The sequence below is a fragment of the Echeneis naucrates genome, chromosome 5 (genome assembly GCF_900963305.1).
Source record: "Echeneis naucrates chromosome 5, fEcheNa1.1, whole genome shotgun sequence".
NCBI lineage: Eukaryota > Metazoa > Chordata > Actinopteri > Carangiformes > Echeneidae > Echeneis > Echeneis naucrates.
Window position 1 is genome coordinate 26,415,986 of NC_042515.1, and position 16,722 is coordinate 26,432,707.

Genomic DNA, 16,722 nt, shown 5'->3' on the forward strand with positions numbered 1-16,722 from the left:
TCGCTGGGACCGCTGGTTTGTGTCTTCTCCTTTTTTCCCTCCGTTTCGCTCTGGACCTGCAGCCCCGGCGTCTCCTCCGTAGCTCCTGCGGGACCACAGGCCTGTCTCCAGGCAACAGCGCAATCAACTGCCACAACTGCCGGCGGCGATCTTCCAAGTTACAAAAAGTAGGAAAGTAGGAGAAAAACCAAACCAACCAAAGCCATTTCGCAACTTTAACAGAAAGGTTGTTATTGAACAGAAAAAAAAAAACAACAAAAGAGCGAACCAACAAATTAACAAAGTTAACACGAAACAGGACGAGGAGCTGCGGCTACAGGCTGCCGCTAAAACGGCGCCAAAAAAAGAAAGTGTAATGTTAAGTGTAAATGAAAGATTTTTGACTAGACATTTTGATAAGACAAGATGCACTGATGCATATATTTTTGTTTTAAACTAAGCTAAACTAATATGTACAGATTTATCAGTTAAGTGATTAGTTGTCTTTTTTTTTTTCATAATTTGAGTAAAAGTAGTATAGTAATAGTTTGAGCAAATTTTAAAAAACAAATCTCTGATTAATTGGACTTTTTTTTTTTTTTTTTTTTTTTTTTTTTTTTTTTTTTAAATACCTTGAAAAACTAACCTGACAAAACATTGTGACACTTGACAGGTTACAAATAATTAAAAGAACTATTTGCAGCCCTACATACACAATACTAGAAATTATTAATTTAACTTTTTAAGTTTGGCGCGTAGACCATATAAACAAGGTGATTCGTTTTCTGGCTCAGGGTGGTAAGGTCAAAGGTTATCAGCAGAATGTTCTCCTGTGTTCAAGCACACAGTTATTAAAAGTTACTTTAAAGCTGTAATTTGGGTGACTACTTCATTTTAGATGCAGTCAAAGGAAAAGTGATAATGTTGTGTAGTGAAGATCACACTGCAACATGAAGTAGAGTAATCAAGTTATTTAAGTACAGTGTTGGTTTTATATGACTGAAAAATATTGTTCAACCCTTTTGAAAGCTCTGACCATAACAGGGTTGTAAAATTGAGTTCTCTATACATTTTTGAGTCTGATATGCATAGATCATTACTCAAACAAACACTAGTCAATAGTGAATATGAAAAAGCAAAATAAAAGTTAGGGGAAAAAAAATACAAACACTTCATTGTTTGTCTTGTACAGCAGCGGTCCCCAACCTTTTTTGTGCCACAGACCAGCCTTTAAGGTGTGGGGTATAAATGCAACAAAATAAAATTATACGATCGGCATAAAAACTGTGCTATTTTCTAAATGTCATAATAAACATGAATCCACTGTGCACTCGTATGCAACTTTATTAGCAGCGTCATCGTAACATCCTCTCTGCCCCCTAACCCCGAACCGAAATGCAGCTTTCTTTTTCATGGAAGTCACAGGCTCTTCTTCTGTCTCCTCACTGGGCCTTTTCCCCTTCACAAAGCAACTATCCTTTTTTAATCATTTTGCTAGCTTGTGGGTTTAATTTTAGCGGTAACGTATCACGTGACCGAGACAAGCTCAAGAGTGAGTCATAGACGGATGTAACGGAGAGAATCCGGTCATTTTTCAAAATGAAACATAGCTCAGATTCAGATAATAAATAAAACATAAATAATGTATGTTATTTATTCTTTCTCCGCGGCCCGGTTCAAAAGACCCACGGACCGGTACTGGTCCGCGGCCCGGGGGTTGGGGACCGCTGTTGTACAGGCTTGGAAATGTATAAATCCTCTTGACAATATGTAACAATAGTTTTATTTTTACCTTAACCCAAGGTCTTCAATGTGGGCAGCAGCAAGTAGGTTCAATATTTATCACCAAGCAAAGACTTTGAATATTAATGTTTATCATCTTCTAAAAAGGGGGAATTGAGAAAATGTCCTGAGCTAGATAAAGTCCTTAAAATCCTTCTTGAGGATTATCTAAGAAGTGAATCGTCTCAATGATTTTACTGTAACTGATAAGAACATTAATCAACATTTAAGAAAGTTTACCATTTCAGTTGCTTTAATACTGTCATCTTTGTGATGACACTCGGGTCCTTTTCTTCATTTCTACTGCATCCTCCTCAACTGACACTGACAGCAGTGCTACTGGCAGGAGGGGTTTGGCTCTTGCTGTTTTTGGTAATGCACATTTGGTGTCACTGTGAAAAAGGTTGTGAAACCTTTGGTAGTTTTGGTAAAAACAGTTTTTTCCTCTCACCATATCTTCTCCACTGCGGTACTGGTGTAGCTCACACGTGGAACATGGGAATAGTCAGTGGGGGTGGGGAGTCAAAACGATCATAATTGATTAAGCATTTTGATGTGTGTTTTAAGCGTGTGAATTAAGACTAAAACAATAATGATTGTCTTAAATTGAGAAGGACTCTTTTTAATTAGCTTTGATGAGACGTTTGGGGGCCCCACGCAATTACCTGCGTTTGCCATAATAGCGACTCTGCCCTTGACAGTGCCCCCTGGTTGTTATTTGCGATAAGACCCAATGGGAGCGTTCCCATTGGGATAGAAAAATCTGGAAAAAAAAGTAAGCTCTCTAAATTTAAGAATTTCATACTAGACCTGAGTTTTGGGATTTAAAAAAATCCCAAAAATTCTAAGGTAAAATCAAGCCCGTATCTCGTTTAGAAAGTGGTGTCCCCATCTGTAACCACCCAGTCAGGGCAAAATTTAGGTCCTCATGATGTAACAAAAGCGTGCGTGTGTGTGTGGGGCAGATGTGAACATGAATGCTGAGTATCTACATGGCTTTATGCATTTCACAGCTGTCACATCATTGGATGAACATATGCATGCACTTTTGCCTTTGACTGCACTACCAAATGACTTAATTGATTGTGACTTTATCATTTGGTGCCCACTGATGCACTGCATGCAGAAATATTGAAAACGAACAAGGTGAAGAAGTCACTATACACACTGACGGGGATACCGGCACATAGTGTGTGTGACATTATAGTGTTTTGTGACCTGTAGGTAATTGCCTGCTGTCTAATAGCTCTTGCTCCTGTACTGACAGATGTAAATGAGTGCTGGCACTACCCTGGCAGGCTGTGTGCCCAGACCTGTGAAAACACTCCTGGTTCCTACCACTGCTCATGCACAACTGGCTTCTCCCTAGCATTTGATGGCAAGAATTGTGAAGGTAAGCAACCTTGCTTAGATGTATTGTTACTTTGCATTAAAAGGTAAATACAGGCTTCACATAGACATTTCTATTGATTTGAAAGTTTTGAGTTCTTTAAATTTTCAATAATAAATAAAACCCAGTGGTGCTTCAAAGACCTTGACCAGGGGAATGAATGTGAATTGGGTCTTATTTTAGAAGCTTGCGTACATTTCTTTAATTTACTGCAGCCATATCAGAGAAAACTCTAATCGTGTATTTTCTTTTCTATAGATATAAATGAATGTGACAAAAATCCCTGTAGCCAGGAGTGTGCCAACATCTACGGCTCATACCAATGCTACTGTCGCGAAGGTTACTACCTGAAAGAGGACAGACACACCTGTGAAGGTATTTTCTGCCAAAGATTTAGTGGACCAGTAAACCTGACAGTGACGGAATCAACTCCAATAGTAGAGTCACATTATATGGGAACTGTGTTTGTATAGCCTGAATAATTCCTGTTAGTTTGGTCTCTGCTGATCCCATGACAGGTGGCTGTCCTAAGAACTGGTTTTAAAGAACCAAAGACATATTTGACGGCTCTTACCTTCCTGTGTGGTAGTTCTATCTTCTAGTCTTTGGGTAAACTTAGTTGCCTTCCACAAGGTCAAAACGTATTCACTGGAGTCTGAGACTGTTGGGTTTTCCTATTGAGACTGCTGGAGGACAGCAAACATAGACCGCGTTCACACAGACATTCCCCTAAGCAACACTGCACCATGCAGAGAAACAGCGGAAACATCTTTTATTTACAACTCATCATGAAATCATCATCACTGCATTTTCCGATTGCATGTTAGCATGTAAGCTCATTCCTTCAGCAGTATTCGAACCATCACACAACAGTGTGTTCCATTGTTTTGGCAAATTTTTCTAACACACTGGTTAAAATTTGGCCTAGTTCAGTTCTCATAAGCACTCAAATAAGGCAGTGAGGTGCTGCGCCTTCAGCCTTCCCTTACTTTAGCGATTCACCACTTTTGCAGTCCCATCAAAACCAGTCTTCATTTCAAATGTTGACAAAGCCAAGCAGATTGAAAAAAAGTGTATAGATGGATGGATGGATGGATACATTACATATAGCAGAGCAATGTACATTGAAGAAAGGAGAGCAGGGACATGTCTCACTTGGCAGACGACATGAAAAGAAACAAACCAGACAGTTATTTATTTTTTTGGTTGACTGACACACACAGGCAGAGATAAAGTGAAATCATTCACTATCACTTAGCTCTAATGTTAGAATAAAGAGACCAATCACAAGGAGTTTTGTGTTGTGGTAAGCATGTCGCATCATTTCCGGTCACTGGTGGTTATGATCTGTTAACTTGTGTACTGTCTCTGCTATTTACCTGATCAATCGACAGTAAACTTATCAAACTTATACTAGCCAAGAACTCAATCTCGTTCCCCTTTCCTAAGCTTCACAGACAAGACTGTAGCTCTGCTAATCGAACTAAACGATGCAATGGCCTCTAGCTCTCTCTCCCCCTCTCCTGTCCAGTGTGCTACATGTGTAGTTACTTTTCTGAGTCATTATATGATAGTACTTCTTGTCAAATATGCAGAATGATGGCAGAAATGGAGGCGAGAATTAATGAGTTAGAGTCGCGGCTCCACACCTTAGCTAGCCAAGCTTATGCTAGTGTAGCTAGCTGCTACCTGTTGCCGGTTCGAGGCGACCTTGAGCAGCTCCTATAGCCGCCAAGAGAGTTTCCTCCCACCAAGCAGTCAAGATTTAGTCAGGGCGGCTGGGTGACTGTCCGAGACAAGAGGCAAAGGTTATGCAGCAGCCCCCGGTTCACCACCAACCAGTTCAGTTTGTCCCCACTCAGCGACACACCCGCTGAAAAGCCAACTCCAGTGATGGGTAATTCTATTCTGAGGAACATGAAGTTAGTGGCACCATAGCTAAGTGTATCCCAGGGCCACAGCAGGCGACATCCATTCTTATCTGAAACTAAAATTGTTATTCACATCGGCAGTAACGACACCCAACTTCACCAGTCGGAGGTCGCAAAGATTAATGTGCAGTAGTTGTGTACTTTTGCTAAAACAATGTTGGACACTAGTTTTCTCTGGCCCCCTCCCCAATCGGACTAGTGATGACATGTACACCCGCATGTCCTCATTTAACTGCTGGCTGTTCAGGTGGTGTCATGAAAACAATGTGGGCTATATAGATAACTGGAAGGCTTTCTGGGGGAGGCCTGGTCTGATTAGGAGAGATGGTGTCCATCCCACTGTGGGTGGGGCCACTCTTCTTTTCTGGCTGAATTTGTTAAAAGGCTAAAACCCTGACAGCTCCAAGTCGTGACCAGGAGGCAGAGGCACAGTTTAGTATGCTCCTCTGCGCCTCAGTCAGAGCGGTCACCTACCAGGAATAGAATAGTCTGTTTAGGTCTATAGAAACTGTCTGTCCCCTGACAACCTAAATAAAGTTACTAAACCCAAATTAAACAGAAGAGGAGCTCAAAACAAAAACTTAACTGAAATCAAAATAGCCACAAATTCAGTCTCAAATAACACTGCAATTAAATGTGAACTGTTGAATATTCTATCACTATCATCAAAATCTCTACTGGTTAATGATGCCAAAGTTGATCATTGTATTGGTTTATTCTGCATAGCAGAAACCTGGCTGCAGCAGGATGAGTCTGTATGGGAAAGGAATACTTCAGCTCCAAGTATCTAGTCTAGTGGAGGAGTTCAAATGTACTAAGGTTAGGACAGAGCTCCTGTTGCACGGAATAAAGATGTGGTCATTAGTAAGGTGGTTCCAAACCCTACCAAGGGGAGAAAATGGAATCCAACTCTTAGGCATACAAAGATTGTGGGTAATGTGCAAGTAGGGCGGGGAGGCTTGGGGTTTGGCCCAGGCAAACAAGTGTGGAGTAGAGCAGGTCCCGAAGAGGAAGCTAGTTGTAGAGCAGGCTCGCAGACAGGAGGAAATATTAAGGAGTGCGAAGGCAGTGGCTCAGGCTAAGCAGGGACCACAGGTTGAGGAGCTGCAATATTTCAGTCAAGCCTATTAATCAACCCTAGAACAAAATCTGGCTGTAGGTCTTTTGAAAGCGTCACTCTTAGTCTTTCCCACTCAAAGGGTTAAAAACCAGTTCTTTTAGTTACAGTATACCATCCACCTGGTCTGTACTCAGAATTCTTATCAGAGTTATGAGTTTGTTGTGCCTTGTATTGTGTATAGGGCTGCCTCTTATCAAATCTCAATCTAGAAGGGATGTTCTTTACTGTGGATTGATTTAAGAACAATTACTGAAGGAAGGAGTGTAACAATGGCTTAATGTATGGGGGTTTTATTAATTAAAAAAAGGGGAAATAAAACATGCTCATTATATACAGGTGCAAATCAAAGCATAAACTGGGTGAAACAGGTGAGCTTGGATATGTAAATGGAATGGCATGATGTAACAATGATAATCAAGCCGCTGGTGACTCTTGAGGATATGGGCGACTGAATAGCAGATCTTTTATTAAAATACAAGGGGGAGTCTGTCTGAAAAAGGAGAGCTCTAAAACTAAATTTGATTCACTGTTGTCTAATAGTCATGCCTCGCACCACTCAGAACAACCCGCTGGGGAAGCAGATAAACGCCACCTTACTTGGTAGACAACTCAACTGGCCACAACAATAGCAGATGTCCAATGAGAGCGGCTGTGTTGAGGTCCTTCGTCATGGCCTCCCAAGCTAGACTGGTCCTCAGCTGAAGTGGCTGTCGGTCTGGCTCGTCCCTCTTCAGCGGCAGTGTTGTTTTTCGTGCGATTGGCTTGGTTATTAAGTCAATATCCGAATTATCCTTCTCTTTGCTGATGAAAACAGACTGGAGCCGTGGGTGGTACAAGCAGCCCTGGTTACCACGGCAATTCGAGACGCTGGAGGCTGAGTGCCGTAAAGCCAAATTTGTCCTGGTCTCCAGCAGCTTCAGCATCAGCTTCAACTTGGAACTTTTAGCCGCTGTAGCTTAGCGGCTAAATTCTGACTTCTGAGTTTCTTTTTCTGTTGTGGTTGTTATTACTTCGTCAGGTCTCCTGGGGAAGCTCTCCTCTTCAGAACTTCCCCAGAATGCCCCAAGACTCCAAAAAAAAAAAAAAAAAAAAATAATTTTGACTGCTTTTATTTGGAGGCCTACCCATGGGTGTGGTCTGTTTGGCGTCGCGAATAGGGCATAGCAAGGGCGGTGTTTGGATTTTAACTACGTCTTTCATTCACCCAAATTTGAAGTTATATGTAAACAGGGATAAATGTATCGTTTGATAAGTACAGTTTTCTCTGCTTGTTGTAGGTACTTCGGTGGACATGGTTTTATCTGATTCACTGTAAAACACAATTAAATGGTTATTAGGCAATCACGACATCACTGAGCACACAAACAAATGAACTAAGAAAAGATCATTTTCATGCATATGTTGACTGTCTGTGGCCACCATCAGAGACGTGGCTATGGACAGTGTATGAAATGTCTTTCTTTTTCTCTTTCTCAGACATTTGAGTGGAATTCAAGTACATAGGTTATGGTGTGGTGGCAACACGCCATTGGTTTCAATGGCTCGCCGTCAGGTGGTGCTGTGGCTGCGTGATTGGAGTAGTTCATTATTCAGTGTCAGTCCTATCTCTGCCAAATTAGTTCGTAGAAAAACGGTTCGAACAGCTACAAAGTTGGTTCGCCGTCTTTGCAGTCTCTTACTTGAGTAGAGTATCCTATTTCTTATTATATCCACCCTTGTGGCCTTATGAGTATGAATGCATTCCATTTTGTTTGCTGCCTGATAAGGTTATCAGGTCAGCCTGAGTTGAGGGTCAGAGAAGGGGTACCTCTCTGTGGGGTGAGGCAGGTTCATGCTGATTTGTGGCACTGACTGCAATCTATTGTCTTGGGAAAGCAGGGTCTCTAGATGCCAGGTTCAGATAAGGGTCCAGGACGGCACTCAACATAGACCGTTGGAGGCAATAGTCTCTTAAAAGTTTGAGGGGTGTGGGGGATTGGAATCTCCACCACAGAGTTAGTACTCAGGACAGATAAAATCATTATCCTGGGAGATTTCAATATACATGTAGATGTAGAAAGCGACAGCCTTAGTTCTGGGTTTCTTTCCCAACTAGACTCAATTGGCTTTTCCCAGCATATGAATGTTCTAACATATGGCATTGAAATTGACAAATTCACATTTTTTTCTCCTTCACAATTTCTCTTTTAACCTACCATTACCTCATTACATTTGAGTTTACTTTGACTGCACGTTGAGGAATAAATTCAGCTGTAGAAGATGTTAATCTGAAGATGCTGTGGCTAAATTTAAAGAACATTCAGTCATTTGCAGCAATACCATATCTAAATTCAAATGAGGATTTCTCCCATACACAGGTTGATGACCTTGTGATTAGCACTATGGCCACACTGTGTTCAAATCTAGACAATGCCGCCCCTCTCAAAATGAAAGTAATCAAACAGAGTAGCTGGCTCCCTGGTATAATTCCCAAATCTGTGCCTTAAAGCAGACATCAAGGAAATTAGAAATTTGGTGTTCCAGTAAGTCAGAAGAGTCTCACAGAGCCTGAAAAGATAGCTTAAAAACATATAAAAGAGCTCTCCGCAGTGCTAGAAGAAAATATTACTCAGCACTCATAGAAGAAAATAAGAACAACCCCAGGTTTCTCTTCAGCACTGTAGCCAGGCTGACAGAGAGCCATAGCTCAGTTGAACCAGTGATCCCCTTAGCTCTAAGCAGTGATGATTTTATTAACTTTTTTACAGATAAAATTATAACAATCAGTAAGAATTCATCAGCTCTTATCTACATTAGACAATAATCTTCTACTGAATACAGCAACTCCTGAATCAACTGCAACGCCTCTTTTACATCTGGACTAATTCTCACCTGGACTCGTGGGTCTTTTGAATCGGGCCACACAGAAAGAATAAATAACTTACATTATTTATTTTTTATTTATTATCTGAATCTGAACTGTTTTATCTTGAAAATTCTTCAAGATTCTCTGCATTACAGCCATCTATGACTCAATCTTGACATATGTCAAAACGCTTGTCTAGGTCATGTGATACGTTACCACTAAAACTAAACCCACAAGCTTGCGAAATCATTAAAAAGGGAAAGTTTCTTTGTGAAGGGGAAAGGGCCCAGTGAGCAGACAGAAGAGCCTGTGACTTCCATGAAAAAGAAAGCTGCATTTACGTTCGGGCTTAGGGGGCAGAGAGGATGTTACTCATGTTATGTTGTTGGCGCGATGTTACAAGGACAGCATAGCTAAAGAGTAAATGAACGTTAACTTTTTAAACTATAAGCTCTGTCATACAAAAAAAGTTTTAAGATTATTCTTGAAAATTGCTAAAGAGTCCGCCCCCCGGACCGATACTGGAAGTTGGTTCCATAGAGGAGGAGCCTCTTGGAGACTCTAGGAACCACAAGTAAACCTCCATCTAGCGGAGTGGCCTGCTAGGACAGTAAGGAACTATGAGCTCTCTGAGATATGATGGAGCTTGGCCATTAAGAGCTTTATATTTTAACAGAAGGATTTTAAATTCTATTCTGAATTTTACTGGCAGCCAATGAAGAGCAGCTAACACAGCAGAGATGTGATCTCTTTTCCGAGTGCCTGTTAATATTCGTGCAACAGCATTCTGAATCACCTGAAGACCTTTCAGAGATTTGTTTGGACATCCAGATAGTAACAAGTGACAGTAGTCCAGCCTAGAAGCTACGAATGCATGGACGAGTTTTGAGACAGGATGTTAGATTTACTAATGTTTCTCAGGTGGAGAAACACTAGGAAACGGTTAGGGTTAGGGGTCTTGTTCTGCCTAAGGTTTCTCCCTCTTAAAGAAAGTTTTTCCTTGTCACTGTCAAGTGCTTGTTCATCGGGGGATCTGTTGGGCCTCATCAAATAATTTTGAGGAGTTTGGTCTGGGGTTAGGGTTTTTATGTAAAGTGCATTGATGTAACTCTGTTATGATTTGGTGCTATATAAATTTGATTGTTACTGATGTGATGTGTTTTGTTTTTTAACAGATATTGATGAGTGCTCCCAGAGCATCGGGAATCACTGTTACTTCAAGTGTGTCAACATTGCAGGCAGCTACCAGTGTGCGTGCCCTCCTCAGGGATACACAATGTCAGCAAATGGACGCACCTGCAGAGGTGAACACTAACTGAATATGCAGCATGAGTTTTGTTGGTTGGTGACCTCGCATCATTTCATTTATTCAATCATCTTCTACCGCTTATCCATTTCTGGGGAACTGGAGCCAGTCCCAGCTCACTGAGTAATTCAAATGTGTATTGTTCACATCAACATCAAGTCTACCCCTGATATTTAGGACTAATTAACAGATATTTTTAAATACCAGCCTAACACTACTTAATTTAGTGCCACGGGCTATAGCCCAGAGGCCACTACTTCTACACAGTAGAAGTAGTGGCCTCTGTGCAAAGCACGAGGCACTACTTAATCTTCTCCATACTTATTATTATTATTCCGTCACATTTTCGGCGATTAATGCAGGTCGTACCGCTGGACGAAGCCCTACAATATATATATCAAAACGTGCGGCTCGATCGTGACAAGTGTGCTAAGTTCTGGTGAGTAGATTTTCTGATTTTTCCCAAAGTTATTCCCAAAAAACCAACCAAAATTTTCCATCCAGAATGCATGGGAGCCGACGAAAAATCGCCTCCGAATTTCACCTATTTTCTCAGTCGCATAGTTCTGTCATACATGCACCTAGAAATGTCATTCAAACGTTGTGCTCTTTCCAGACCATCAAACCTAAATATTATACTTTTCAAACTGCGAGCGTTCAAAGGAGGAGTCCGATTCACTTTTTCCTCAAAGTTAGAGTGGAGACGCTCGTTAACTAGAGTGAGAGCACTGTGAAAAAGTCACCCACATTTTCATTTTTAACTCGAGCTCACGGCCAAACCGTGCAAAGGAGACAAACAATTTTTTGGCAAAATGTAGACACGGGTCTTGGGATTCAGAAAATCTAAGTTTGAGAGCTCTACTCCTCACCAAATTCAAACAGGAGGGCTGAGAGCGTCAGCAACACCTGGTTTTGCCCCAATTGACTTTGTCACAGAACTACACAGAGACAGATATACAGAAGCACTCACACATATACACAGACACACACACACAGACAAATATCCAGACGCACTCACATATACACAGACACACACAGACACAATCACACACACGAGCATATAAATATATATATATATATATATATATATATATAAATAATTCACTACAATAATTCACTACAATATGCCATAGCTCACTTATTCTATGTCCCTTTTTAACTTTTTCTAAACTTTTTCTAAAAGCAGACAAAAAACAAACGGAGAACAATGTTTTGGAAATGCAGAAACTGATGCTCTTGTTTTTCTTCAGCCCCTTGTATGTTTAAAAATAATGAAAGAATGAGATTAAAGCCTGTTTAAAAGTATAAAGACTAATTAAAAAAACAGGACAGCAGGACATATCCCTAAATTGTGTATTTTGAGGGTTGCTGCAAAATGCACAGCTTTGATAATGGAAATGATGGACTGGTAGTAAGAGCTAAAGCTTTTAGTTAAAATTTTTATTACACTTTTTTACTCAGTCAACACATTTCTTTTGATTTTAACATCCATATGTTTTTATAGAACACAGTGAAATAATCAGTCATTCAGATAAATTTGAAACCTCGTCAGTACAGAGAGCCAGAGTTAGTATTAACACTAACACTATGGCATCACTTTTATAAAACTAATGTAGGCGGACTGTCTGGTGCCTTAGGAGGGGAGGGCTGCCCTCTGCCCACACCGGATATACACAGGACATTAGTGAGATACTGTCTTCCACTGAAAGAGTACTTAAACAATCTGCTTAATTCCACAAGCAGGTATTCTTAGGAAGCAGAACTAGGTACCACTGAGGTGGCTCAACTCATCACAAGGGCTTCAAAAGTTTCTAAAGGCGGAGGATATTGAAGTGTTGTCTTTGGTGGCATGCCACTGCAACATTGCGTGGACATCGGGGACAGTACATCTGGAGTGGCAAACTGAGGTGGTGGTTCCCATTTTCAAGAAGGTGGAGCAGAGGATGTGTTCCAACCATAAGGGGCTCACACTCCTTAGATAAATAAATTCTATTTATTTATTTTTATTTCATGCCTCTGTGTTGATCTGTGCTGCTAAGTCCATTTCTACCAGGTGGATTTTATTAGTCTTATTTTGCTTATTCTGACTCATTGAAGATAATGTATTGAATTGCTTCATTGATCTATTTTTTTTTCCAGATATTGATGAGTGCACAGCTGGCAGCCACAACTGCTCATATGGACAGAGCTGCTTTAACCTGCAGGGAAGCTTCCGATGTCTTTCTTTTGACTGTCCTCCAAATTACAAGAAGGTGTCAGACACGTGAGTGACATTTCTCTCTTAGCATCTTATTGCTTTAATGACTCTTATCCTATAGCAGCATATCAGGCCTCATTGAAGCATTTTCATTCATTGGAAAACAGACCCAACCGAGTTACTTTTCCCAGGTTATATTATAGTTTTTATACAGGGTATTAAAAATCTGGTATCACTCAATTAGTGTAATGGTCTTCTGATCCACATTGGTCATCTGCAATGCTGCTGCTAGAGTTTTAACCAGGACAAAGCGATTGGAGCACATTACAGCTATACAAGCTGCCTGCTACCAATTTCTTTGAACACTATAAGTGTCAGAAGTCAGATGGCTTTGACCAGCTCGCTACTTCCTGGGGTGGTCCCCACTCTCATTCCTCTGCAGTACAGTGGGCTTCCTGCAGTCTTCATCAGTGTTGTCAAAAAATGCCTTATTAACCCTGGTTTGACATGGCCTTTCTCTTGATTGCAAAGCATCTTTCATTTGAGTTGACAAAGGTCTGTATGCTCACCATGGGTAGAATGAATGTCACCCTCTTGGTGCCACCTGGAGTTTGACACCAACAGCTTCCAAGAGACTTGTTTGGGATAAGAACAAAAAGGAAATTTAAAAACCTAAAATCTTATTTATTTTACAGTTTGGGTTTTTTATGCTTTCTTTGATTTTTTTTTTTTTTTTATGTTTTTTAGGAGGTTTGGTGACCAAAAAAAACCAAACAGTGCTTAAGATGAGAGATGTGTATGTGTTATTATTGAGCTGCAGCCTACAGTGATATTTCAAGGCCCAGTTGAAATCAGCTGATAGATGTGCAGGAAGATTGTTTCCTGGGTGAAGAGCAGACAAATTAAAAGCTGCTTCACCTGCTGCTGGGATTACCTTATTATCCCCACACACAACTGCAAGCAGCAGTGTGATTACACACATTTACAGAGGGCACACACAGACTCAGGGGAGGAGGAAGAAGCCAGGAGCTGCTGGAGTCAATCCAAGCTCACATTTGGCAAAGGTGGGGTACACCAGTTCATCACAGGGCTAACACACAGAGACAAACAGAAACAAACCATTACTCACACTCAGACCTACAGTCAATTTAGACTCACAAATGTAACTAAATGTATGTCTTTGGATTGTGGGAGGAAACTGGAGTACATGAGTAAATATTTAAACTCCGCACAGTAAGGCCCCATGCCCAGGAATTGAAGTCACTACCTTCTTGTTGTGAGGCAAAAGTCCTAACCACTATGCCAAGGTGCTGCCCCAGCTCCAGATCGATTTTCCTAAAAAAGTTGGAGTCTCTGTGAGAGAGATGAATCAGATCTTTTTGGTCAGAGTTTCTGGTTAGACATCACCTTGACAGGTGAGTGTCTGTGACATATCAAGAGAAGGAGGCAAAAAGGGTTGTAAACATAACACTCGGCTGAAGGCCAAGCAAAGCTGGAGCCAATAAAATACTTGCATCTAGTACAGAGTCATCTGGGTCTGAGTGCCGATTTTAGGCTTACCTCTCTTACAGAGCCTAATGTTGTCTTTGAAGGTTTATGACCAAAAGAGCTTTAACTGTAGAGGTTTATGGATGTCAAATAGAATCAATACAATCTAGCAGCTGAAGTTTGGGGTCTTGCTTCTTTAAACAAAGTCTTTGACATCAGCACATTTACTCATACCATATCAGCACAGTAATGGAGGCATAAGATTAAAAAAACACTTCTGTGTATTGACTGTTAATTCAACATTGAAGCTAAACACAGATATGGGAACGAGAGCTGAACTCACAAAAATGCTTACTGAACTCCCCTCTCTCCTTTCCAGGCGCTGTGAACGGATCACCTGCTCCAGCAACTCTCTGGATTGTCAGAGCTCTCCTGTGCGCATCACATACTACCAGCTCAGCTTCCAGACTAACATCATCATCCCAGCCCAGATTTTTCGAATTGGACCTTCTCCTGCCTACCCCAGTGACCACATCACCATCAGTATTTCCAAGGGTAACGACGAGGGCTACTTCAAGATCCGAAAGCTCAACAGCTTCACAGGTGCCATTTATCTGCAGCGACAAGTGCGCAAGCCCAAAGACTTCCTGATCGATGTGGAGATGAAACTGCTGAGGCAGAGCACCTTCACCTCCTTTCTGGCGAGGATCTACATCTTCATCACAAGCACAGTGTAAATCAAACAGTTTGACAAAGAAACTATTATGTATGGACCTAAGTTTTTTTTGTTTGTTTGTTTTTTTTAATACACATGTAGACAAAATTGTTGGTACTCTTTCATTAAGAAGGAAAAACCCACAATGGCCCCTGAAATAACTTAAAACTGACAAAAGTAATAGTAAATAAAAATGTATCGGAAACTAACTAATGAAAATCAGACATTGCTTTTGAACTGTGGTTCAACAAAATCATTTAAAAAGAAAAATACTGTCTTTGACAAAAGTGATGGTACCCTTAACTTCATATTTTGTTGCAAACAATTTGAGGCAATCACTGCAGTGAAGTGATTTATGTAATTGTCAAGACTTCAGCACCTGTCGACACATATTTTGGTCAACTCTTGATAAAGAAACTGCTCCACCTGTCTCAGGTTTGAATAGGCATTATCGCAGATTCAGTCATTCATTCATTCGGGGGGTGCACCCTGGACAGGTCGCTAGTCCATCACAGGGGCTATCGCAAATTCTAGTCTCCCTTTTTCATGATTTGCTTTCAACAAAGGACTCCTCAGTCGTCTTGCATTAAGTCCACTTTGGCTCAAACAGCAACAGACAGTGTTATCTGACACTGAAGTACCTTGACCTTGAGGTTCAACTACAATCTCTTTGGAATTTGTTCTTGGCTCTTGTTTTCCCTCTTGTGGCCACAGCCAGCTAGGTTGGCTACTGTCTCGTGGACCTAAAACATGTGCAACAGGAACATCAAGCTGCTTGAAAATGGTCTTATAGCCTTTACCACGTTTGTCTATAATTTTCCTTTTAATCTCCTGAGACAGCTCTCTTAGCTTCTTAGTATCATGGTATGCACCACACTAAAAGTGGACCACAGGAAGATAAGGAGGAAACTAAGTGACACACCTTAGTTTAACATGTCATTATGATCAAAATATTTCCAGTCTTTTCTAGGGGTACCATCATTTTTGTGCAGGCCAGTTTTGTTAGTATTTTTTTAAAACAATCAGTCAAACCATAAACCAAAAGCAATGTATGATTTATGTCCACCACTTCTGTTTCTGGGTTGCAGGAAATGTTGGACCCAATCCCAGCTGGACAGGTCATCTCTGTCTCTGTGTGTTGGCCCTGCAAAGAAATGGCGAACAACCACTGACACACAACTCTATGGGCAATTTTGAGTCAACAATTAACCGACACATGCATGAACTTCTTGCTGTGAACCAACAGTGCTAAGCATTAAGCCACTATGCTGCCCCCATACATTAATTTTCAAAAAATCTTTATTACTTTTGTCAGTTTCAAGTTATTTCAGTGACCATTGTGGGGTTTTCTTTCTTTAATACCAGGGCATTAACATTTTTTTTCCATATGTTTATCTGCAGACTCTTGTTGTTATGCCCCCGCATGATTTATTATTTTTCAACTTATTTGAATTAGAGGACTCACCCAGAAGGTGACCACTCTGGGTTGTTGCTTGGTGCTCTCCTCCTTAGCCTTGACCTCCCTGTAAATTCATTTTCAGAAGTCTTTAAAGTTTGAAGTTTGAACCCAAACTGATGAGATTTACCTGTGATGTTGCTCACTAAATTTTTTCTTATTTTTGTAATTTTTCTTTTTTTTTTTTTTTTTTCATTTATCGGACCTGTATGTGGTGTTGATAATGACATGGTCTCTATGTATGTCCAGGACATGGATTGAAGCAGGTTGTACTTAACTCTAAATCTTTTTATGTATTTCAAACTATTAAAGATTGTTCATTTTTGATTAATTCAGTTTTTTTGTTTTTGTTTTTGTTTGGGTTTTTTTTTTGTTTGATTTTTTTTTTTTTTTTTACTTTTATCAGTTTGGGCCTCAGCAAACACCATCTGGTTTTTAATGTTGTTAAAAAAAATTGTATGAATAATAGCAGTCTTCAGCATTTAGTTTATATTATTTTAAAAAAACAACAAA

The 16,722-nt window shown here is 40.5% G+C and overlaps 1 protein-coding gene across 1 annotated transcript in view; it reads left to right on the forward strand.

The window, feature by feature from the left end:
* fbln2 (fibulin 2) overlaps positions 1-16,615 on the forward strand; it is a 90,578-nt gene extending 73,963 nt beyond the window's left edge. The window contains exons 13-17 of the mRNA XM_029503037.1: positions 3,029-3,154; positions 3,410-3,526; positions 10,223-10,351; positions 12,493-12,616; positions 14,418-16,615. Coding sequence (XP_029358897.1) covers positions 3,029-3,154; positions 3,410-3,526; positions 10,223-10,351; positions 12,493-12,616; positions 14,418-14,775 — 854 coding nt within the window. The 3' untranslated portion in view covers positions 14,776-16,615. The remainder of the gene's footprint in view (positions 1-3,028; positions 3,155-3,409; positions 3,527-10,222; positions 10,352-12,492; positions 12,617-14,417) is intronic.
* Positions 16,616-16,722: the final 107 nt, after the last annotated feature.